Source organism: Heliangelus exortis, chromosome 2, assembly GCF_036169615.1.
Source record: "Heliangelus exortis chromosome 2, bHelExo1.hap1, whole genome shotgun sequence".
NCBI lineage: Eukaryota > Metazoa > Chordata > Aves > Apodiformes > Trochilidae > Heliangelus > Heliangelus exortis.
In genome coordinates, this window is record NC_092423.1 from 117,073,608 (window position 1) to 117,100,451 (window position 26,844).

The window sequence follows — 26,844 nt, forward strand, 5'->3', positions numbered from 1 at the left end:
TACATTTTAGCTTGTCTAAGGCTCTGTAACTTACTGCCTGAGCCTTTTTGCTTGGAGATAGTGTTTCATATTCATTTATATCTTTCCCATTTGTTTCTCATTCCACAGAAGTTATGTGATAATTTGCCCAAAGGAAGGAACCAGCCACTCTGGAGAGTGGGTACTGCCAGCTCGGGGTGCCTGCAGATAATCCTCCCTTCCACCCTCACTGCTCCCTGGCCAGCAGCCCGCAGCGCTTTTATCAGAATTTTGTCAAAAGCATTAATAACCACAGAGACAGAAAATACATAGAATCATAGAATCATAGAATTGGCTGGGTTGGAAGGGACCTCAGAGATCATCAAGTCCAACCCTTGAGCCACTACTGCTGCAGTTACCAGACCATAGCACTGAGTGCCACATCCAGTCTCTTTTTAAATATCTCCAGGGAGGGAGAATCCACTACTTCACTGGGCAGCCCATTCCAATGCCTGATCACCCTCTCAGTAAAGAAATTCTTTCTAATGTCCAACCTAAACCTCCCCTGGCACAACTTAAGACTGTGCCCTCTTGTCTTGCTGAGGGTTGTCTGAGGAAAGAGATCGACCGCCACCTGGCTACACCCTCCTTTCAGGGAGTTGTAGAGAGTGATGAGGTCTCCCCTGAGCCTCCTCTTCTCCAGGCTGAACACCCCCAGCTCCCTCAGCCTCTCCTCATAGGATCTGTGCTTGAGTCCCTTCACCAGCCTGGTTGCCCTCCTTTGGACCTGCTCCAGGACCTCGACATCCTTCCTGAACTGAGGGGCCCAGAACTGGACACAGTACTCAAGGTGTGGCCTCACCAGCGCTGAGTACAGGGGCAGAATCACTTCCTTGGACCTGTTGGCCACGCTGTTCCTGATACAGGCCAGGATGCCATTGGCCTTCTTGGCTACCTGGGCACACTGCTGGCTCATGTTCAGCTTCCTGTCAATCCAGACTCCCAGGTCCCTTTCTGTCTGGCTGCTCTCCAACCACTCTGTCCCCAGCCTGGAGCTCCCCATGGGGTTGTTGTGGCCAAAGTGCAGGACCCGGCACTTGGCCTTGTTGAACCTCATCCCGTTGGAATCAGCCCAACTCTCCAGTCTGTCCAGGTCCCTCTGCAGAGCCCTCCTGCCTTCCAGCTGATCCACACTTCCCCCCACCTTAGTGTCATCTGCAATGACATTGTTGTTGACATGCAATGACATGATTGTTGACATTTCGGTGGAACCAAATCTAAAACCTGTGTGTAAATATATGTCACCTTGCATATCAGTAAAATTAATGGTATTCCTAATAGCTTGCAGGATCTGAACATTAGGAGGTATTTGTATAAACCATGGATTAAAAAAACAGCAGCCAGAAAGTGTGTTCAATGTGATCATCATAAATATTTCTTCATCTTTACTCATTTTATAGGCTGTGAAAATCAGCACAATAGCCACATAGGAGTGCCTTTGCCTTGATAACATCCATTTTGAACCTACTGGATTTTGCTTGTTTGGATTTTGGGGGGGAGGGAGAAAGTGGGTTTTTTGAGTTTTTGTTTGGTTTCAGTTATATTTTGCGTTTTGTTTGGTTTTGGTTTGTTTTTTGTTGGTTTTAGTTTTGGTTGTTTTGCTTTTTTGGGGTTTTATAGTAAAAGTAAAGCAGTTTTAAGTGTCAGAAAGGGCTGCTTAGATGCACTCATGGAAAGACCAAGGTCAACTGTTTTCAGGAGTCAGGGCTGACTTCATAAAGGCTGTGTGAGACTCCCAATGCCTTTGCATTTGTCCTTCTGCATTTTTAAAGCTATAAATTTCAGTTCCAACCTAGCACAGGGTTTCTGAGGGGCAGACTACCTAGGCAGCATTGTGATGAGCAGGACTGGAGTTCATGCTGCGTGTTCACTCAGCTGGATCCAGTGTTTTGCTTTTCAGTGTCAAAAGTGAAAGCTTAAAAAAAAACCAGGCAAAACTGGTAAGCAATGCAGAAGAACTGAGCAGAGGGGCTTCCTGGCCAGGCTCCCCAGGAAAGAAAAGGGCAAACAGGAGAGCTCTGCTCATGATGTGATTGAAGCTGCTTATCAAGGCAGTGCTTTTCTGTACATGGTATTTAGTAGTTTCTTGTGAGGGGCCCTGTGTAAGCACATAAGGATGTCCTAAGCCCTAGTGATGCTGTAATACATACAGTACAGTTCTTGCACATAGTTAACTATCTGCCATGACAAAAAAGACTTCACAATGCTAAATTTAAATGTTTATAGTGGCCACAAGTTTGCAGTATCATCTATCAGCAGGCAACAAATTGGAAGGATGAACAAGGTAGCTATGCCTAATTTGATGGGTTTGAATCTTTGGTCTTGATGAGTATATACCCACCTGACTCTTCTTTCATCTATATTTTCTAAAACTAAGTCTCCACTTCTTTTTCCTCATGGCAATAACCAGTCCTGAGTATCTTACACAAAACTGATCTGCCAGTGAAAAATGGAACCTATAGTGCTGACAAAACCCAAAGAACACCAAATACAGAATGCTACTAAAAGAAACCAAAACCAAAATCAAACAGGAGGCTTAGAGAAAAATAAGTATTTTAGTGGCAATTAAATTATTTATTCTCTGTTCCTGTAAGGCAGATCTACCAGCCATTGAGGCAATTATATTTTGTGATTTTTCTAAGCTGCCTGGGAAGTAATTTTTCTCCACTAGATTAACACTGTGTCAGTTCTCTACAACACTGCCTCTGCCTAAAGGGAGTTGGAGATATGTTTCACATATATATGGAGGTGAACTCTTGGGATTTACCACTTTATTGTACTGATAGTTGTTTGGGTGAGACAACTTGGAATCCTACAGAACTCTGTGTGCCTCTTAGTTTGCTAATATCTTGACCTTAGAGCATGCCATAGTAAGATTTACCTAAAAGTGGCACATCTGGTTTGGGCTAAGATAATACCAAGCTTAAGTGTACCTACCTACCTTGAAATTTCAATACAACTAAAAATGAGGGGCCAACCCTGACATTCTTCCCTGTGCAGGATGCTGTGACACACCTGAAACCTCAAGCAGAGAGCTCTGGATAGATAGAGTAATTTTTCTGTATTATGACAGTCTGAAGAAACATGGGAGATCATGTTTATAGGCATCTAATAACATTGCCCTTTTCTACTGACATGAATTCATGAATAGACCCAGCCACAAAACTGAGTGCTGAATCACTGAGGGATATTACTTGGTAAATAGACCGACCTTAAGCAGATGCCCTGGAAATGCACCTCTTGAATAGCTGTTACAGGCCCAAGTCCTTTCCACATCATGCTGTGCCACCCCAGACTATGTAGCCCATAATGAAAGATGGGGATCTCAAGCCTATTAAGACTGCTAACAAATATGAATCACCCTCTGGAAATCCTCTCTCCATCATCTACCCAGTTAAATATTTATAACAAAACCTATAGAATATAGATCAAAACATATTATGGTTATTTTATATTCTGTGGTTATTTTATAATTTCTTTCTCTGGGAGCTTTACCTGAGGGCTATCTGGTTTATTGCCTTTTTCCTCCCTTCAAGGAACCCTGACTTACTGTTCTCTGATTCCAGGTATATGACTGCTTTGTGCATTTTAATCTGAGTTCTGCACACTAAGATAACTGCTCTGCACATTTTGACCCCTTTCTTTGAATCAGCTGACAATTACTTTTATTTTTGTTCTTCATTAGCAAAAGATAAACATGTATTTTTAAAATAAGACTGACAAATAATAGGCAATGAATCAATTAACAAGTCAATTAGTTACCTAATCAAAGTCAGGTAAAACACTTCACCAATGAATAAATGTAGTCTGTATATTGCACCTTGGTTTTGAAGCTGATATGTAACTTCTTGGCAATCTGTGTTTATGACTGTAAGGAGAAAGATTTATATTGCATATTTAAATAATACACTTCTTCTTAAAATGTCTTCCAAAGGAACTTGGTGATTTCATCTTTTTTGTTGGTGTTAATATATAATGTTTTACTCAAGTTAATGGAGTTATGCCTGCTTACATAAACTGAGAATGTGGTCTGGAGTTTTCATATCTGCCAACATCTGTGATGGGCAGATATTAGGGAAAAACATTTATTGCAGGACATTTATTGCCCTAGAATTTGTAAGCCTGTTATTGGTACTCATTTAAAAGATACCTGCCTTGAATGGGGAAATCAATCTTCCTTCAGTACTGGCCTCATAGCAACATTTTCAATCCTGAATGGCTTTCTCTTTGTTTCTTATAAAAAAATATAATGATTGCAGGATGAGTTAGATCAATAGCCATTGAAGCTGCTAACACTGAGGTTCTCCCCATGATACCAGATGGCTCACTGAGTTGAAGCACATTGGAATAATGGTCTATACCTGAAAACCATTTGACAATTATGAGAATTTCAAGTGGGCAGGAAATGATGGGAGAGTCCAGAAACTTTCCTGGAAAGAAACTTTCTGCATGGAAAGAAACTGGAAACTTTTCCCTTTTAAATTCAACAGAAAGACTCACCATCCCAGAATAGCATGGATATAAATCAGGCAGCCTGTGAAAACAGCATGGTCTTAATGACATGGTGAAGGGAGTTTACCACATCACAGGAATGTACTAAGTACAGTGTATTTTAAGGATTTATAGTTTGTTTGCTTTTACTGTTCAGTTTTAGTTTGAAACTTCTGACAGGCTGTTCTCTTCCTCTGTGGCAGAAGGGGCTCTGGAATTGGGAATCACTGACACCAGTGAAGTCAGCACAAAATAAGGAATAACAGTCTTCTGACTTCTTCTAAAAAAGGCTGTAGCAAGATTAGTGATGAGGGTGTACTATGAATGCTGGACTAATGCAAGGGACTTTGTAGCCTATTCCTAACAGATCCATATAGCTGTGCTTAACATAGTAATTAAGCATTTTATATGGTCAGTTTATACAGGAACAAAATGCTTCTAGTGGGTGCTACAATAAAGCAGCTCATATCTGCCCATTTGCCAGAACAAAAAAATAAGTCTGCTTTTAGACCTAGTTATTCCCATTTAGCTCATATAGTATATTATTAAGCTTTTTTATTTTTTGAAAATGATGAAAAGTAAAGCTAGTCTTTTCTAAATGCTTTTCTGGTAAGGACCAAGCTTTCCCACAAGCTGTACAGAAAAATAAATTACAGATAATCTACTTTGTATTATATTTTAATAGAAACAGCCAGTATGGTGTTATTAAATCTTAAAATATTGTAAACAGCACCATTAAAATACCAATATTAAAATTAATATATATTACAATAAATAAATGTTTTAAGATATTTTTATTGTAGTAGACTTCCAAGCTCTTTAATACTACAACTGGGTAATAGTGCACAGTACTAGGCAAGGAAGTAGCAGACACCAAAACAATGTCAAGCAGAAGCTGAGCAAGGCGGTTTCCACACAACAAGGAACTGATGAAAACATGTGAAAGAAAATGGAGGAAAGCAGTGAATTTTTCTTTTTATAAATACAGTGTTCTGAAGCAGCATTTTAGCTCAAGGACTATGGTCTTGAACATTAAGGAACAAAGAGAATGACTGAATGCACATTTGTGTGTTATTAAATGAATGACTACTATTTAACGCTAATTAAGTATTAAACCAATGACTACCAAACTACAGATCTAGTGAGGAGTCCAGCATCACTGCATGAGGGACCACACTGCAGCAGCCTCTGACACCCAGAGTAATCCTATTTGCCCTGAACAGAGCCAGTTTCCTGCCTTCAGCAATTGTTCCTGCTATGGTGCCTACAGCAGGACACATCCCTTCTCCTCTCCCTATAAATCCCAACTGATTTAATTTCCTTAAATATGTCTTGATGTGCTTTCGGAAAGCATGCACAATATAAAATTGCTTTGAGTTGCTCTGAAACTTGACAGGGGTCAAAAGGTGATTATCTTTTCCAAAGCATCACAAGCAGAGCCCTCTATTTTGGACCAACTTTCTATCTCAGAGTCAGGAGGACTGTGGTAGGTGACAGCCTGCTGTCTGCTCGGTTGTACAGGGTCACCTGCATGAGGGACAGCAGTGTGATGCTGAAGCACTTTGAATTGCCCTTGCAAAATCTTTTCACGTTTTTTCAGTAAACCATAGAAACAAAGTAATGTGGAGAATAACATCGTGTTGGGTGTAAGGAGAGGTTTTTCTCCCTCTGCCCTCAAGCAAGATGCTCTGAACAGTTCAGCTCAGTTTATTACCAGGAAAGCTCCCAACACCAGACAAGTTTGTGTCTTCTCTTAAATCTTCAGCCCTGCCTCAGTCCTCCTCCAGGGCTGCTGGGGACTTGTCCTACATTTCTTAAGCCCACTCATGTTAACAGGACTCAGTTTATATAGTAAATTCAATAGTGAAAGCCTGTTATTAATCACTTTCATTATTGAAGAATTTGTATTTTTTGTTACTGATGCTTTGGCTTTCATAAAGGAGGGGTTCAAAAGACACCTTTTTAAAGTTAATTAAAGGAAAAAACAGGTAGTAAGAGCTCACACTTTGCTACTGTTGGCTAAGGCATACACACAGCTAACATGTATGGGGCTGGTTCTTGCCTTGTGCAGCTACCTGTGGTTACACACAGCTGTTCCACAGCAGAAGCTGAGATGACAGAGAGCACCCAGTGAGACGGTGCCAGAGGGTTCACAGCCATGGACCCCAGCACACTGCATGGGCTCTCCCCAGCCACACAAAACTTGCTGCACAGGCCACGGCTGACAGGGAGTTCATAGAATCATAGAATTGGCTGGGTTGGAAGGGACCTCAGAGATCATCAAGTCCAACCCTTGAGCCACTACCGCTGCAGTTACCAGACCATGGCACTGAGTGCCACATCCAGTCTCTTTTTAAATATCTCCAGGGAGGGAGAATCCACCACTTCCCAGGGCAGCCCATTCCAATGTCTGATCACCCTCTCAGTAAAGAAATTCTTTCTAATGTCCAACCTAAACTTCCCCCGGCACAACTTAAGACTGTGCCCTCTTGTCTTGCTGAGAGTTGCCTGGGAAAAGAGATCGACCCCCTCCTGGCTACACCCTCCTTTCAGGGAGTTGTAGAGAGTGATGAGGTCTCCTCTGAGCCTCCTCTTCTCCAGGCTGAACAGCCCCAGCTCCCTCAGCCTCTCCTCATAGGATCTGTGCTCGAGTCCCTTCACCAGCCTGGTTGCCCTCCTTTGGACCTGCTCCAGGACCTCGATATCCTTCCTGAACTGAGGGGCCCAGAACTGGACACAGCACTCGAGGTGTGGCCTCCAGATGGGCCTGGCTTAGGTTTACATGCATGTAAACATTTGCTTCCCCCAATATATTTTTCACTGAAGGACAGATTGTTCACTCTGACTCACTCCAGCCCTCAGCTAACAAAAGAAATGGTACAGATGATCCTGAACTGCTTCAGTTTGTCAGCCTGCTGGTTTCTAGTCACTGAGGACACTGATGGGTTGCGATCTGGATTATTTGCACAACATCTTTCAGTGGACAGGTCCCAACAAACAGATGGTATATGGCAATGCTGAATATGTCAGTATTATATATTGACTACATTTGCTTCTACAGTTATCATGTCTAGGCCACAAAGCAAAGGAGAGGAGAAATTCTGCTAGTTTAAATAAATTCCTGGGACAGAGCAGGCAATGACTTCATTTTTAGGCAATACAAATCTGATTACAATGGGAAAATATTCAGAACAAGGAGCCAACAGCTGAGTAAAGGTTTCAGAATAGGAATGGTGGATTGCTCTGGACAGAAGCTACTCCCCATTACACCCACAAATTACAGCACCAGATGATTCAGCCTTGGTGTGTCTACACATAGACATGATCCAAAAGGGTGGTTACTTTGACTCAGTATGCCAAGACTTACAAGCAGATCACTTGCTTAGGTTTAAACCTAATCAAAACTCAGTTCAAATTTACTGAAGGTAGTACAGACACTGGAGGGCAAATTTACCTGTGTTTTACAGGGTGGATGCAGATCCTAAAGTAATCCTTGAGGAAAAACTTCTTTCCCCCACTCAAATCCATGTCATTAACACATGAGCTACAAGCCACACTGTCTTCTGCTGAGAGAAGTTTCACTCTCAGGTTTTTGTCATAATTGAGATAAATCCTTGTTTACCAATAACTAGGGAAAGTTATTTATTTCCAGAGAATTAATAAGATGGAAGTCAATCTATTTAGCTTCCAGAAGATTTTTATTAAAATGTGTTTTAAATATTTCTGCTTCATCTTACTGAAAGCATGGAAAGCATGGAAAAACTCACAGAAATTTCTATTCTGTTGAAGGCCAAGTTCATCAAAACCCAGCCAGAGTAAATTCTGGTTTTACTAGCTCTACTTGACAGAGGCTTTCTGCCTTCAGGGGCACTATGTTACACAAGTGTTGAGATTTGGATGCTACCAAAGCCAGTATATACTTAAATGTGTAAAATAAGCTTTCCCAGTTCCACATTAGACTCTCACATAAAATATTACAGTTTTGAGAAAGCGCAAATGAAACCAAAGCACTCTTCTTCAAAACTTCTCCATAAAATATTTTAATGATCCAGTTTTGCACGAACATATCTTTCTAAAGGTCTTTTACAAAGCTATAAATTTTCTGTTCTTACAGATTTCAGAACCCATGCCATTAGCCTAACTTTTAAAATTAAATGCTCTAAAAGTTTAACCACTAAATCTGATGCTTCTAGCTTTTTTCCCTTTTCAGTATTCAAGTTTATATGTTTCTGAGTAACATAGATGTCAACCTTAAATTAGGAAGTACGCTGTCTGAGCCAAAAGTGATAGATTTTACTAACTGATTTGACAGATTTTAGAGGCTCTTTATACGCTCTGAGGTTTGCATTTCCCATTTATTATGAAGGTCAATTGCTGAGAGAGTGAACTGAGTAACAAAGAGGCTATCAGATTGGTAGATAAAGTCAACAGATGCCTAATTTCCCTGGTAGGTGAATATCTGGGTACTATTTGTCCACAGAAAGCCTGGCCATCTGCTAAAACTTGAAAAAGTTTGCTGCAGTAGTAAAGTAGCATCCTGGTGCTGTGTTACTGCTGTTGTAAACGACCATGCTCCCAGACATGACCAGATAAATACAGTTTCAGACAGAAATGCATAAGATCTGGGGCTGTTCCAGGGAGCAGAGCAGGATGGCTGCTAGCTTGCCATTTGCTGCTACTTTTCATGAAGAAGTGAAGAGATTCCTGATGCTGTAAGTCTCCTTAATGGTCACAGTTAATGAGCAACACTCGAAACTTGCCTTTGGGCATCTTGTAAAGAGCAGGAAGCTGCTGACATCCCTTGTCCTTCCTACCCTTTTATTTATGTTCCCTTTAATAGAAATTTTGTAAGGGTAACTATTCTAATAGTTTTGAAATCAATTTAATAGCATACTTAGCAATATCACACTACAATGTTTTTATATCAGATTATAAAAGACTGTAATCATTTTGAGGCCCACCATAGGCCCACCTATGGTTTGAGGGCAGTAGCAATTTCCAAATAAGCACTAAATTGGATGACAAGTGGGAGCATCATCATCACAAGAGCAGGGAGTGCAGGTAAGATGATGATGAAGGCAGTGAGGGAAAAGGCAGGACTCAACTGGAGAAGGCATCAAGAACTAGAAAACAGGAATCTGAAGAGGTGGCCAGCCAGAGGGACTGGCATAAAGAAGGTTTTGCATCTTTATGGTAAAACACAACTGGGGAAGAAGGTATATATAATAGCAGTCATAAGGCATTTGTATGAAAATAAGTGATGGTCACTCAACATAACATACTGGCATTTAAGAGTTTTCTGGGGTGTAGGAGAATGTCAGTGGAAAGACGATAAACAGTGCACAGAGCCTAAGAAGAGTGCCAATGGCAATCTCGTGGCCTCATGCTTCTCTGCTTTCCCAATCATTGCTGACTTTGTTAGGCAGATACTAAGAAGTAAAAAAAAAAATTATAAGTACAGCAGAAGAAAAGCAGTAGGCTATATATCTGCTGGGTTTGACCACAATGCTTCACAATGGAGACCCAGCTGACTTCCTCTACTAATAAATTTCTGATGATTGAGCCCAACACAAAGCTAGAACCAATTATTTAAACTTCAGACTCATTTTCATAAAGTAAGTGTTTGAGAAGTTTCTGAGCAGTCAGTGGATGTATTGATGGTCTTGTGGTTGGGAAATCTAATTTCTTCTTTTGAATGCTTGCAAGTATAGAACTTTGGGTGATGCAACAGAATATTAAGGATCATAATTCTTGTGGTAATGTAAATTTGTCACAGCCCTTAGAAAACGAATTAGAAATCTATACTTAGAAGCTTAGAGGAGCAGTGTTTTAAGATCTATACTAGGGCTGAGTGAAGTCTTACCTATGAGGAGATTCTCAAGAGAGAGAAGGAAGGGGAATAAATCTAAACATTAAATGTTAAAGCTACCACAACCAGGAACACATGGCACTCCAGACAGCCCATCATCAGTTAAAGCATGTGGCAAACTCCAAGGCCCAATTTAAAGCTGGCAATGTAAAGGCTGCGTAGGCTGCCAAAGAACCAGATGTCTCATGCGTCGAAGACTCTGTTTCCTTTACTGACTCTTTGCTCATGGGTACTGTGATTGATATCCCAAAATGACAGCATAAAATATTCATAATCTAACATGAGGCGCTGTGGTCACTGCAACACCTAAGAGCTTTTTTTTTCTCCCCCCACAAAAGGTTGAAAACCTTTCTTACAAATTTAAAACATGGAAAATGACCCTTCAAGTAGTTCACCTTACTACTTCAAGTGCTTTGGACTTCTTTGGGCTCAGAATCTGTTACCAATATAACTTAATTTATGGAGAAATGTTTGTAAAATGGAGTATGGAGTTTCTTATTTAATTTAATAATGTCAGTTTATGGCTAGATGATATATGAAATATTTGTGTAGAAATGTGGGGTGAGGTTAGGAAATTCTGGTCACAACATGAATTAAAATGCATTGCAGTTTCATTCACTTTGGAAAATTTTGTAACTTCTTGAGTAAACAGCTTGTTTACTATCAGCTGGTCAAAACATCAACATCCTCAGTCAATATTCCCCAGATTATCCAGGTTCTTGAATCAATGCCTGCATTTCCCCCTAGCAACAGGTACAGCAAAAATCAGAAAATAAGGTGGCAGTGTTATTAATTTCATCTAAAGGAACTACAAAGTTAAACGACTGAAAGAAAAGTGTGATTTGAAAAACATTCTTTCAGAAAATAATTAATGCACTAGGGTGTTGGAGTCCCTTATGTTAGCAAGGAAGAAAATGTAATCTACTTTTGCAGAGCTTTGCTAAACAAAAAAAAGCCAAAGCTCTTACTATATGGTGCTCTTTTTGCTTCCACCTAGGTAAAAAAACAAAACAAAAAAAGCTTAATGTTCAAAACTGAAAACTGTGACAATCTCATCAATTTGCCTGGTACTAACATCCTCAAATTAAGAAGCATTAATTTTTGGCTAGATCCTGATTTTGTTACTGTGACTCCATCAAAAGTGCCCTGGCAGGACACGACTGGCCTCCCAAAACTCTAACTGGAAAAGCAGCAATTCTCTTTTTAAAGTTTTCCAGAGCTGTTACAACTGAGTTACGTCTTGGACTATTTAGGCTGAATGTGAAGTGACGCTTTTGGCTCTTCTGTTGGAAGGAAGGCATAGGAGATGGTGAAGGGGTGACTTTGAAAGACTAAGCCCACTGACAAAGCTCAGCAAATCCTGTTAGTACCATCCTCTGGGCTGGAGCCCCATGGAGCAGGCAGACACTATGTACACCATTATAACAACTTAAATCTGATTTCCCCAAATCTGATTTGTTTATTTCTTGATTATTAAAAACCATTTGCCACACTCATAATTTGTTAAAACTGGAATCTAGGTTGCTAACCTAAGAAAACCCACAAATGGCAGAGATCATAGGTAATATATCTTTGTTAGTGAAATTCCAACCTCTCCATTTGAGAGCTTATATAATTAATTTTGTTTAGACAATTCACTGCTGTGCTCTTAGGACGCTCCATGCTGCAAAAAGTTGAATGCAAACATGTTCTGCTTAAGTGCAGCCAGACAGCAAATGCCTAGAGCATTCTATAATTGTCCTGGGAATACAGTTTCTACAACATCTCAGATTTATTACTGTAATTTTCATCAGATACCTGATACAGTAACTGTTTCTAAAGGTTTTATAGTTTTTATCTAAAAAAGACATTGTTTAGTCTACCTGACTGAATGACATCATGCTATTCATACTTTATGAAACACAGTTACCTTTCTGCCTGCTACAGGTTTGGAAGTATAATGCATACCTTTCTCATTTTCAAAATGTTGATGCACGTATTTATGTGAATGCAAAAAATGCAAATAATTTTTAGCGAAAAAGAAGATGCCAGCAACTTCATTCGGGATGTAAGTTACCTTAGGCTGAAACAAACAGGGTATATAATGTCTCAGCGCTATGATTTATGACCTGCTGCTTATCTCTCAGTTGATCACAATTTACAGCTCTCACATCCAGAAAAATGCTGAAACCAAGCAAATAAACCAAGACAACTGAAAGGGATACAGGAGAAGAGCTTAAAGGGTGTCTGCACTCAGGCATCAGGTATTTCTCAGACTTGCTCTTATCAACTCAACATGTTAAGAAACTGAGCTTTGTCTGTTCGTACTTGATGGACATTATCAGTTTACTTGCTAAATGCAATTTAGGTTCTTTGCTGCTCTTATAATTCACAAAAAATACCGGAATGCTGAAGAGAGCTGTTAGCTCTCTAAACAAATCATCTCCATTATTAGAAGCAATTTTGTACAGCATTTGTTGCCTTCTGTCCAATTGAAAACAAATCCCTACATGGAAAGCAAGCATATTAACAAAGAAATGTTAGGCTTATTTTCACCAGTAGAAATCTGCTATTTATTACACTGGCTTGATCTACTGACTGAAAGAACCGTGTTAGGGCTGAAACTACTATTACTTGATTATACTGCAGCCACAAGACAACAAAGACCTGGAGTTATCTGCTGATCCAGCAGGTGGGAAAATGCCAGTCCCTGCCCAAAACGGTTCTGCTGGCTGTTCAGGAGGAGACATGAGAACAATGAAGCAGAGGAGGGGGGTGAGAGCTGAGAGGCAGGTACGAAGGAAAGGAACACTTTTTTACACAGCAGGATGTAATCTCAGCTCCGCACCTGCACAGCCAGCAAAAGGAAAGGTCCTTTGAAAACAACTGAGAAACTATGTACAGAGGCCTTCTGTGAAAGAACTTTTGATGCCAAATGCTATTTCCATCAGGGAGCTGGTGCTTGCCAAGATCCATCCCCCAAAGCAGCATTTTCACTATAAATCTGCTGCTGCTGCAGCACCCAGTGATTTTATCAGACAGACCCTACAATGTACCTGCCCCCAATCTAGAGGTGAAATGCTAGAGTGAAGGAAGGGAAAGATTTGGTTGGTCCATTTAATTTTGCTGAGTTTTTGGTAGATATATTGTTCCGTAGAAGAGAACTGCTGCTTTGGTATGCCTAAAGGAATGGGGTTTAGCAAAACTGTAAACAGAAGGGGTTTTTTTTCTTTTTGAAATTAGCAGTAATGGTACATGCTCATTAACACTAAAATCAGAACCAAGATAGAGATGTATTTATTTTTGTTGCTAGGTAATTGTAAACAAATACAGATGACATCAGTTTGCATATGAATATACACTTAAAATTTCAATTGCATTTTTATATCTTATGCAGAGACAAATTAATTAAGTGAATTAATAAAGCTGTGATGTGCAAAACCTGTGCAAACTGAGATAGACATGTTAGATTAATTCATCCCACACAAATTTAGAGCTGTGCAAAACCAATAAACTGCCAGCTCCATATTTCTGCAGCTTCTTTCTTGTGACATTCTTTTTGGGCCTGGCTACCCTTACATAAAGTTTCATGGAAAATGGAGTTGGCATGCTAAGTGTCTGGACATAAACTGCCAAAAACTTATATTATGCAAGAAGCAGCAGAATATATGAGGTGCTACTTTGCATTTATATCAGAATTTTGGTTTTTTCATCTCAATTGAAAAATGTATCTTTTTGTTTTACTTCCATTTTTCTTTTGTAAAATAGAGAGTGGAGAGTCCTAAGCCATTAATCAAGACAACACATGGCCAAAACAGCAAAGGCCTCTCTGCTTGGGCTGCAGCCCTCATCCAAAAGGCAATGTTTCCTTTTGTTAATCCCTGCCATGAGATAACTCTTACTTCTTCCACCATAAACTTTTAAACACTCCCTCCTCTGTTTTGCATGAGTAATAATTAAGCTTAAAAAAACCAAACCACACAGGCTAACGGGACACAAGTCATTAATGCAGCAGAGTGCTTGCTGCTTTGCAGTGAAAGCAAACCTTGTTTTATGAACAAGAAGTAACTGCTAAGAGCAAGCATTTGACTGTTCCTCATAGACAACTAATTCCAGTCTTCCTCTGACATTAATCCATTGTGTAACATCTGGTGCTTTATAGCCATTAGTTTAAAATTAAATACTCCGCATGCCATTTGGTAAATTTAAAAATATCTTAAATTTGCCTATTTATTTGTTCTTTATACAACAACTACTTTAAAAATTCCTTCTTTGTTTGCTTGAAGATTGTGCTGGGTTTTTTTCCTGAAACAAGTATGGTTTTCCAGTAGGGCAGAGGGACTGTCAGTTATTAGATACAACTTAATTTATGCTTTCCAATGGCTGGTGTGAAAATGGTCCTCCCAGTAAAACCACTGCATTTTCATACTGCATGAAGTACTTTTTTTGTTTTGTATGCTTTAACAGAACTACTATTTAACCTTTTTACTGGCCAACTGTTAGCCATTCCATCATAATGATGGTATTTCACTAGCTCTAACAAGGTAACTAAAATCTGATCTTTCACTTACACATAAAATAAACCTTCAAAATGTGGTATCTAGCTTCCCTCAGATAATGTCACTTCACAGCAAATTCACTTGAGTATCAGAATCATCTTCCCTCAGACCTCCTAGTTTTACAGACCTGTCCTCTTTAACCATCCAGAAGAATATTTTTTGTCTCCTGTTTGCCTCTTTTTTCCCAGTGTAACTCTGCAGCCTGCATTCAGCATGACTTGCTGCAGGCTCTCCATGCAAATGTCCTGATTCAAAGACCACCCCCAGTGCAGTTGCTACACATAAAAGCTCACATGTAATTTTTCAGCAGAGATAATGGACGCCAGGTTAAGGAAAAACAATACAGGATGATCAGATTTCACAGAGTGTAGTGTGGATTCCTGGATCCCTGTAATTCTTCACCCTGAACTGTTTCATGGAACTGTCTCGCTGTCTGCAAACCGGTGGGACTGTTCTCGTCTGACAAGGTACAATCTGCAGGTTTTCTGTTCAGTCTGACAGTTTCATTCAACAGAAGCAAAAGATCAGATTTTCCTGGTCCCTTTTACCCACCATTCCTCAGCTGAGCTTTCATAGCATTTGGAGAGGTCTCCTCTCATAAAAAAGAGAGACATACAGCTTAACTCACCTGAAGCACATCTACACTGCCTCCTTACCATGTAGGAGGCTGACTACAAATCACTTTTTCATTGTTTCCCAGAGTCTTGAGCTAATTAATCTTTCCATGGTTTTGTACCATTATCCCATCTGTTTGTGTGTGATGTGTGCTAATCATTAAAAATCATTCTCTACTTTGATCTGGCAATGGCAGCCTGTGCTGACTGCCAGACTTCTTGGGTGCCTTTTTGTCCATCACTTATCATATAATAAAGAAAAATAAAGAGAGGAGATGATTGGTCCAAGGAAAAAGGGATGGACACAGGAAAAATAACCCACTTTTTGGTGGGTTACATGCCACTCACTGGCTAGGGACTAAGCACACATGGAAGAAAGCGCCTGTGTCCTGGGGTGAGACAATGATGGTGAAAAAGTCTGCAGGTCTTTGACAGCTGCTAACCTGCTGCTAAACTGCAAAACCAGAAATTCACTGGGCACCTGTTTCCTAATTTGATTCATGGTTTTGACAGGTGAGGCTACATGCAAGGCCTTGAAAAACATCGCTACCTCCTGCAACAAGGAGTGTACATCGTAGGGGGGAGGAAAAGGAGGAAAGGCTGAAGCCCTTGAGTCCTCCCTTACCAAATTTGAGCTCGAGATATTTTTGTCTCCATGTCTGCCCAGAACTGCCTGGCAAGGGTAGATTAGTGTCATGTGTTTGTCTGGCATGGTTGATGGTGGTGATTGGGTGATGTTTCTTTGCCTGGGGCCTCCGAGAGGTTCAATACACCACATGTGCTCAGACATGCCCAACAGATGGGGTTCCTCAACAGATGTGGTCACTCTTCTGCTGAACAGAGCAGACTGGTGGGGTTCCTGGGCTTGCCATTTGTTGCAGCTGTTTTCCACCACTCTTCTTCAGCATGACTTTGTGTTGACCAGAAACAGTTCTTGAAGTAGGTATCAAAACCAGCACCACGACGTATTTCCCTGCAGTTACAGTTCTAGGCTAGGCCTCTGAAAATACATCAGAGATTATTTTATGCTGTTGGGTAGTGAACATAAGAGCTTTTATCCTTTACACTCCAGTGCTTTGATTTCCCCTGAAGCTTTTTTGACTAGGCCACGATTTTAAGACTGTATCAAAACTAAGGTAATTGCTATTGGTCAAAGCAAACTCAAGGAACTTCATCTGAAAAGACTGAAGGTGAAACTGGTTTTTTACAAAGAAATCAAGCTGCCTTAGACTTTATATTAACAATCCCCATATATCTGCAAGCATATATATATATATATATATATATATATATATATGTAAGCATTGTCATGCTTACACATGCAGACACACATGCAGACAGGACAGAGATCCAACCTTTTGATAAAAGAGTAGAATAAAGACACAAGATGATGTCCTTGGTACCACAAGGTATGTTTACACCATGTACTGCAGGCAAAGACAGGCATCCATCCTGCTGAGACACTGCCCAGACTTGGCACTGTGCTTACACAGTGAATCTTGTTATTTGGTATAAATTTTAAGCAGAATGTGTTCTTGGCTGCCTGTCCTCTACAGTTAAAGTGACCTCAAGGGCTTATTTCCCTGTTGAAACTGCACTGTGACAAAAACGGCAGAGCTCTTAACAAAATGTCCTTATTTAAAATTCTTCCCTATTACTGAAGTTATTTTTCTGTAGATGCTATCACGTCAGTCTTGTCCTTTAAAAAAGTTACAGCTACTGCAGACATTGGGAATGATTAAGTCCCTTTGCTTCAAAAACCCCATGTGTGAGACTAAGGTTAACTTTTTCTTTGGTTTTGCACTTCTACAGAGGTGTTTATTGAAATTAAGCATCCCAGTATTCTTTATGTGAGCCTGAAACACTCTTTTGGGATAGTTCCATCAACATAAGTCTGGAGAGCAATCTGGCAGTCGGGACTGATCAGGAAGCCAAATTCTGCTGAGGTAAAACCACAGTGTGCTCCTTGGAGTTTACACTTGGAATTAACTGGTTTCAATCATCTCCAGGGCAGATGTGCACGAGGAGTCTGAGAGCCCTGCGGTATCCAGGTGGCTACCAAAAAACCAGCTATTCCCCTTCCCCTTCTGAGTGCCAACACCCCAAAAGGCTCTGCAGCAGCCAGGTCACAGCCACAGTTAGTCCAAGAAAAAAAAAAAAAAAAAAAAAAGCTGCTTTGTTTCTGGAATTGGCTGGCTGTAGGCAGTGGGGTGCCAGGCCCTGAGCAGGAGCTGCACATCTGCAGCAGCAGCATCTGCCTGGGCAAGAGTTGGTCATTAAAGGGGATGAGCAGAGTTTGGCTGTACCACTGCACTGCAGCCACAGAGTAGCATCTGGTGGTAATCTTGGAAGGAGTATGGTGGAGTAAATCAAAGCCTGCACGAGTTTTTCATCAGGCCTGCTAAAGTCATTTCTCACATCTGTCCTTGAGATTTTTCTTTCCGAGTCCTATCCCATATGATAGAATCCAATGCCTGACTTCAGTGGATTAATCTATCCATTTCAACTAAATTAAGACCTTCAGTGCTTTGGGAGAAAAAAAAAATGACCAGAACCTCACATTTAAATCCATCTATCACACTATAGTTTTATCACTATATATGCTACCTGTCCCTCAAAAAGAAAAAGGTCTTCTCGTCTTCTGGCTAACAAGCTGTTTTATTATCTTGTATTTAAGATGTACCATCATTTATGCTGCTTACCCAAAACTTTCAAACCTGGAGGATGTTGTAATAGTGAGTTATTACCCAAATGCCACACAAAAATCTAAATTAAAAATAAAAAGAGACTCTTTCTCTCTTTGAGTCAACCATGAAGTGCTGCAAAACAGATCATTACTCTCCTGTAGGTACTTGATGTATGGTATGACAGCAAGTTTTTCTTAGAATAGTCTTACAGTAATAAATTCCCCACAAACTGCACTTTCATGGTCCTGCTTTGGTATCCTCCCCTGTGCAGAGGTTTTAACTGAGCTGAAGAGAAAACAAAGAAAAAATCTTTGATACTTTTTTTTTTTAATGGCTGTACTTAGGAAGCGGAGAACATCTTCTCAGCAGTTATTGTTCTGTGTATTGCTTTGCCTGGTAACTTTATGGTGTGGCTTTTCCTTGAGTAAGCATATTTGTAAGTCTCATCACTCCCTAAGGGAATAGGGACCTAGGCAGAGCCTTGTGCACAGAGTAGACAAAGGCAGAAGGGAGGGATTCGTGCTCCCTGCCTGCTGCTGCTTGCCAGCCTGTGTCAGCACCCACCCAAAAGACCAGAGGTCCTTGCTCGTCCTGGGTGGCTTTCAGTTTCACAATGAAGTAGTGAGGTCCTTGGCCTTCCTCCTCATTTGGCAAGCTCAAAAGCTGCCAAGTATCAGACAGAATGGAATATGCTGTCCCCATCCATTTGTTAGCCTGTCTTTGCAATTCAGAGTACTTTGGCTCATCAACCCTCAAGTGCCTTGCACAAAAAGCAGTTTTAAGGTTTTCTTTGCAGGTGCTTTCCTTATTTTCAGTGCCTGTTTAAGGTCTGATTCTGATCTGCTATGCTGAGATGTAAATCAGTAGCATTAAAAATCCATGCACTTTTTCTGTAACACCAATCAGAATCACATCTTTGTACTCAACTATGTCAACATAGTTGACAAACACTTTAAAACAGAATAAAAATCCAAAATTATGATTGGGTTTGATGAGTGTAGGTCTGTTCCTGCAAATCTGAGATCAGCAAAAGTCCTGTTAAGTTCTGCAAGCAGTTTTGCCTGCGGCAGGGTTTTTAGAGAGATGTTTAATGTACAATTGTAATTACTGGTTCGCATTTTGCAACTGAACCTGCTTATCATTTCAAATAGTATGGAAAGTACAGGATTCACTGAAGTTGTTTTCTGCTTGCAAATCAAAACTGATAGCAAGCATATGTAAACTAGTTGGGTAGGCTGTGGTAACAATAATTAGTTTCATTTACTTTCTGTGTAGAGGGTCACACTGCAGGAAAACTCTTTGCCTCCTGCCTGACAGCAAAACACATCATACTGCTTGAGCAGTAAAAATCCTGAATAGTGAACTACACTGCCTGTTTTCAGTTTTCACTGCTACATGCATGCACATGGCAGGTTTTGCTTACAGGACTACTGAACAGATGTCCTATATATGAACAAAAATACCTTCTTTCTTGACTTTTTTGCTTGCATGTTGTACACACTGTGCATCCATTAAATACCACTTTCTACAAAGGAAAAGGGAGTACAATTTCTGTTCTGTATTCAGAGGTAAAATTAAGGAGAAAAGATAAGTGAAGGACAGTTCTGCTAAACAGCAATGACAGAGTTTACCTCCTGGAGATAGTGAGAAATGATTAATGGTGGCCATTCACCTTCAAATGGATAGAGCAGTAAATGTTTCCTGTGGCATTTTGACCATGTAAGGCCATTTCAGACATATGAGTGACATTTTTACAGATACTAGAATTTCAGAAGACCTTGGGATAGTTTATTGTTTACTGTCACAGTCCTATACAGTGTATGAAACTAGAGGTCTCTACAAATTATTAGCAATGCTTTCAAGCAAAGCAGATCTTCAGCTTCCGTTTTTTAAATTCACTCCTTCCAGAACCATGATTTTCCTTCTGGACTACAAGTATGTTCTGCTGTCTTTCACGTTAATTGCCCGCATTATTTTAGATTATGCTTTTTTATAGCAAAAAATCAGCATGTACATAATTTATAAACTATCTGTTCCCTGTTAAGTACTTTTTAAAGTCCTCCATAAAACACAGTTGAGAGCTTCATTTTACGAAGCCCATGAGTGACTCTGGGAAGCTGAATTCACAGCAGGAGCAACTGGAAGTGGGTACAGTGTAGAAGTGGAAGCTTTGGTGTTTGCTGCAACTACTACTGGAAGCCCTGGAAAATGCTGTATTTCTTTGCTTCTTTCCACAAGACACTGGAAACTGATGGATTCAAAGTGTATGCTTTAGTCAGAGAGCCTAGGTGGATTTGAGATGTGGACAATCTGTTATTTAAATAAGTATCTTTGTCTCTGCACCTTAAATGTATCCTGGTTTTTTGCAGAATATAATTTTTAACTCAAACCCAAGCCTGAACATGAATTATCTTTAATAATATACTGCATTCCCGTTTGTCACATAGATACCTTTTAAACTCAGGGAAGTGTGAACGTTTCCTGGAATTGGTTTTACAGTTCCCAAAGAATAATTTTTACTGGAAGGCCATAGGTTGCATTTAATGTAGGAAACCTAAGAAATACTCAAGAATTACTAACTATGGGTGCAAGCTTTGCCCATGTCCTGATTTTTTAATGTCTTCCCTTACTTCCCATGCTCTCTTTCCCTCTCTTCAACATGCAGAGACCTGACAGGCACCACACCACTATCCTATGGGGTCCCAAGCTGGACAAGTATGGGATCAGGCTCACATGGTGCCATGAGCCTGGAGATCAGTTTAGACACAGCTGTAGTGAACTGGGTGCCTCCTTGCCTGGTCTTCACTTCACTTGTGCCATAGGGACGTGCACTGTTGTTCTAATTAGTTCTGAAAAAAATTTTAAAAAGGGAAAGAATAATTGAAACGCTTCATATTTCTCATTTTTAATGAGGAGAGCAGAAACTTTAAGAGGCAAATTCAACACGCCTGGACTTAAGAGTAGAAAAAGAATCTCAAAACTTGGCAGCTTTGGTTTGTTTTTTTTTTTGCTCTAGGAGAACATAGATGATAGTGTGCAGAGGGAGTATCAAGTGATGCAAAAGAGCAACATTAGAGTTGCAGTGTTGGTATGGGAATGGGTATCAAGGTCCTAGAGCTGTGGATTTCACTGATCTGTGCTCTTTTCAGGAATCAGTGGTGCTTTCATTAAAAAATTACTGGTTGTTTGAAAAGAGGATGGTTAAAATTGTGCATAACGCTAGAGAGCTCATAGCTTTTCACCTTTTAGAAGCTCCCTGACACCAACCAGAGAAGCACTAAGTGTGGTTTGCATATGACTGAATATAATTTCCAGTCTAATGTCAGTGGTGTGCTTTCCAAATGTAGTTTTGTTTGGTTTTCTTTCCCCAGTTGTATGCATGACATTCTACATTGACTTGCAGGCAGAGAAGGAGAGCTGAACAGCAGAGAGAAAGAATATTTTTTACAAAGCAAAGCAAATCTTTTAGTCCCTGATTAAAACATTTGGAAAAAATCTGCAGAGGGGAATAGCACAGAAGGAGTTCCTTCCCACTTCTCAATTCCCTCAGTAACCAGTTTTCGTCACACTCCCATGTGTTTTTTCCATGAGACAGAACAATTGCCAGCTATTGTGTGTAAGGTATTGTGTTATCAGAAGCACTTAGCAGTGGTATGTAGGGATATTAATGGGCATTAAAATACTTGAAATTTGCTGAATGCTCCCAGATCTGGTATCTGTGCTTATCTACACGAACAGTTGGTTTATGCAGTTTTCAGGATGTGATGTCCCAGTAGTTGCAGCACATTGTATCTTGGATTACAGAACATTTCTTTACTTTTTTCAGTTTCCTTGTTAACCAACTCAACATTACTCCCAGGTTGTTTCACACAGTTGTCACACAGTAATGTAAGAACATACCACAGCCTTCACCAGATCAAATAAAATGACAATTATCTGCAGCACTACAACACAGATGAATAACATTTTGGAGAAGTTAGCAGATCCAGCTGATATTTAAACAGACTCCAAAACCTCCAGCACAAACATTGGGAACTGGCAAAGTTTTTCCAGCCTTTGCCCACATTTGGTTATTTGAGGTAGGCTTAGAGGTGACATGAGACACATTTCTGAAAAGGTTTTGGAAGAAGAAGAAAGTGAGGTATAAAACAGACCTCCAAGTACAGATGGAGGTAGATGAGCTGGAGTAAAAAAATCTTAGTGGTGATTTTTAAAGAAAAAATGAGAAAGATGATTTTTGTTCTAAGCAACCTTGACTGGCTAATGGGAGCCACCTCCTTCACAGAATTCCTAAGAGTAGAAAGATTGCTGTATTTGGTAAAGAAAAAACACCACCACACACACAAAAAGCCCATCTGCTCCAGTACCCAGCTCTGGAAAACTGTCAAATGACAACAACCCAAGGAAGAGTAGCAATAAGGCAAAAGTCTATGAAATTAGCACTGGGCTGTCAATTCAGTAGCATATCAGCCAACTCCACACATCTGTCAAGCCCTCCTGAATCCTTGCCAACATTTCATATCCTTCAGCAAGGACTTCCACAAGTCTCACACCTGTGGGGTGAAGAAGTTTCCTTTCCACCTGGTTCCTCCTAGATTAATTTTATGCCTCCTTCTTCTTGTACTTGGAAGAAATGGTGAGCAGCTTACCACTTATCCACTACCTCCGTGTCACTGAAAGCTTGTAGACATCCATTGTGCCCTAAATTATTTCTGTTAACACACCAAAGAGTCTTAACTTACTTGGTTATTTCAGGCACTTAAGCCATTCCATACTTTTATCTTTTTTGCCCCTGTTCAACCTGCTGGTAATGGTCTCCTGGAAAACCCTCTTGAATATAACCCCCTCCAAACCCTGTTGATTCCCCCTTTGTCTACCTCCCCAGGAACCTTCGGACAGAGCATGCCAGTGAGAAAAGGAAAAATGTGTGTGACTCTAGTTTTGATTAGCAGTGTCTTTCAGAAGCCAAGGCTGTAGGTCCAGGCTCCCCTTGAGTTCCTGCAGAGAGGCAGGCTTAACTCCTCTGTTGTGTGAGAAGCAGAAGGAAATACACCTCAGCCTTCATAAGAACTGGGTGGATATGAGCTGCTGCCTCTGTGCTGAGACTTCCCACCTCTTTGTTGACTTCCCAAAGGCACATGGAGCACATTTGGGTAAAGATGTGTCCATATGGCACACCCGGCCTGCTTTGAACAGCTTGGAGAAAGTGTGCAACACCAAGTAATTGTCTTAGGTCAGAGTCCCCAGTTGCTCTTTGTCTCCTATCCCTTACCTAAGACTACGAGAAATCTATTCCATGTCTTTTTTTTTTTTGTTCTTTTTTTGTGGTTTTTTTTTTCTGTCCTCCTTTTGCCCCCCTAGGCGGTACAACTTCTGATGTGACAGAAATGGCTACGACTGACACACACGTCTTCGCACAAAATGAAGTCAGATGGTTGGGACATTCTTTCAATGATGACCATTAGGAAATTATATTCACCTCCTAATTGCTCTTCTCAAAAAACCAACAACCTACCAAACAATTTTTTTCCTTGGGTGATGACCAGCTTCAACAGTGATGTTTCTTACCCATTGCACACACAGAGGAAATTAAATGATCCTGCCAGGGACACTGGGCTAATGCCACATGCCTCAGAAGGTCAAGATATATTTGTAATTCTGAAGAAACCTTCATCCAGCTTCAAACTAACGTTTCATCTTTTATTGACACAAATAATGCCAGGATAGTAGAAATGGAAAATATTAGTGGAGTGGGAAAACTATCAGGTTATTTTTCCAACACATGTGGTACACATTTTGGTTTGTGTTACAAATGTGACCACATTTTCAGCAAGGCTTGTAAATGTATCTTGGCTCCCTACTACAATTGCCTATTGACCAAGAATTTTATAATGAACTCTAGAATTTTAATTTTTTTATTTTATTTTTTGAGTAGTGGTTTTTGTTGTGCTTGCAAAAATCCTGAAAGCTGATGAGAACCCTTGTTCTTCTGGACTAAACTCTATGCAAAAGCTTCTAGGACAGAGGAATCAAGAGAGATGTTGCATAGGTCTTACACACCACCCAGGGCACATGAAATGTTTAAACAAGAAAATTATTTTTTAAAGTTTAGCAAAACTGGTGAATCACATAAATTAGCACAATACTTGACTCGGCATGTATTTTTTTTTTATTTTAACCAACTTAATTAAAGACTGGTAATCTCACTTTAACCTAGGGGATATAAAACATGTATTCTGACATCCATACATCAATCAATAGTTAGCTCATGCAATGAGTAAAAGTTATGGATCAGCACTGGGAATTTGTTATTCCTCTCAATGTTTTCTGTAAACAAACTGAATACAATATTGAATTTATAAAAAAATGGGTCTTACTGAGCCCAGGACTGTGCAACGGGCTGCAGAGTGAACAGTTCTGCTGCAAACGACTTATGACAGGACACTGGCTTTCAAGAACAGTTTAGTTTTCTGTCCTGTTCCTCTCTTAGCAGTACCAGGAGGGCTTCCTGACAGTAATGGTCGGTTTGGTTTCGGAGTGCAGAGAGATACCGGAACCCGAGGTACTGAACAAAGAAGGTGAAAACAGCTGTCAATTGTTTAACTACTTTCTATCACTAATAGTGACCCTGGGGTAAATGTCTTCATATCACATTACCAAATCCTTGAAGCTCAGGGAATGTTCGGGTTTTTTTGTTTGTTTTTAACTTCATTTTAGTAGTAGAATTTACATGCCTAGCTTGGCTGCTCTAATAAAAAAAATAATACAGCACCTACTTCCACAGGGAGATGTGCTTATCCTGTGGAATTGCTGCTCAGTTTGAATGAATTTAAGTGTATGTGAAAAGATGCCACTAGCTTCTCATGCTCCTACATTTGGCTGTCTTTTCATCTACATCATAAATCTTTCACAGATCCCTTTTTGTTAAATACTTGCTAAAAACAATGCCTCTAAACCAGGCATGATGAACATACACTACAGAGGCAAAGCCTAGCAGCGATACCACGATTTTTTTTTACTACTACTTCGTTCAATTTTTCCCTAACACGAATTTGAACGTAAAAAAAAAAAAAAAAGTCTAGTCTGAAATACATGTAAAAGTCTTCACTTGCTGTAAGATTAATCGCGTTCCCTTATTGGCTGAGTTTTCTACACATTCAGTAAGACTGCACACTGTTAAACTTTTTAAAACAAAACAAAACAAAAAACCAACAAACACCTATTTTAAGTCCCATTCAACATGTTCCCTTAAAGGAAAATACAAACCTTCATTCATTTCAGAGCTCAGTGGACCCTGGAAACCTTCCCCCTACCCCGTATAATCTCAGTTCCTCTTTCCACAACGACACTAAAACTTTTTTCCCCCCATGTAGCATCCTTCCTATTGCCAGCCGAGCCTTACAGTACCTATGGCGAGAAAGCGCCGAAACATGCTACAACTCAATGGAAACAATCAAACGAAGAGCTCAGCAGCGGGAAGAAAAGCCCCAGCACGCTCCTTACGAGCGGTTTCTCTCCAGGGGAAGGCTGGCGGAGGGAGCGCGGCTGCGGCGCTGCCCCGGCGGGGCGGAGAGGGGCGGCGGGCGGACTTACCCGGCGTAGCGGCCGCGGTGGCCGCGGAGCGGCAGCGCAGCCTGGAGGCAGAGCAGACAAAGGGGCAGGAGCGCGGCGGGGCTCCAGCGGAGCGGCATGGTGCGGGGGACACTGGCGTCGGCGTCGTTGTCGCCGCCACCACCGCCACCACCGCGCCCCAGGTGGCGGCTACCGCGCACACAAAGCCGGCGCGGAGGAGGGGGCCGGGAGAAGCGAGGCGGTCGGAGATGTCGCCGGTCGCCAGAGCCGAGGGGAGAAAGTCGGCGAGGGGAGGAGGTCGTCCGCAAGCCCCGCCGCGCCTGGGCACGGCGACGGGACGGGGCGGGGAGGCGCCCGCCCGCCCGCCAGCCCGCCTGGGAGGGTTGGGGGTTGCGCGGCCACACCGCCGCCCTGCCCCGGGGGTGGAAGCCGGGGGCTGGCAAGGGCCAGGAGATGGCCAGCAGCCCCCCGCAGGGCGCGGCGGCTTCGACGGGACTGCTTCGAGCAGGGGTGCTGCGGGGTGAGGCTGCAGGTGCTGCGGCGAGGCTGGCGGCCAAGGGCCGGTGGCATCGGGGGGCTGTGTGCGGGAGCGCTTAACGCGGTGATTTCCCCCTGTGGGGACGAGGGTTGAGCCTGATGAGAGGGCGAAGATAGGGAGACGTAAAACATCAGCGGCGGAGGGAGTCCATTACGAGTCACGAAGGGAGGAAAACGTGGGATTTCAAGTTACTGGTGTTGCCCGAACTCGTGGGGCTGAGTAGTGGGAAGGGGAAGAGACCTACACCAAAAATGCTACACCAAAATACAGTGGAAACCCAGCACTTCTGGAAAACTGGGGCCTGCTGTCTCAGCCGCACTAGTGAGGGTAAAAGTCTCATACAAAGATTAGTCATTGGAGTACTGGGAATGGGAAGGAAAGTGGGTAGAATTTTGTTGCCAGTAATTGTAGTTTATAGAAAACACATGGAGTACTTACTAAAGGAAAAAACAGGTAAAAAATAAGGGTGATACATAATAAATTGATAGCCCCTTTGATACTCTTAGGTTGACTTTAA

At 41.2% G+C, this 26,844-nt stretch overlaps 1 protein-coding gene across 1 annotated transcript in view; it reads right to left on the reverse strand.

Moving 5' to 3' along the window:
* The window catches only part of CPA6 (carboxypeptidase A6), an 84,662-nt gene extending 58,651 nt beyond the window's left edge, over positions 1 to 26,011 (reverse strand). The window contains exon 1 of the mRNA XM_071737735.1: positions 25,811 to 26,011. Coding sequence (XP_071593836.1) covers positions 25,811 to 25,908 — 98 coding nt within the window. The 5' untranslated portion in view covers positions 25,909 to 26,011. The remainder of the gene's footprint in view (positions 1 to 25,810) is intronic.
* Between the last annotated feature and the right edge of the window lie 833 nt (positions 26,012 to 26,844).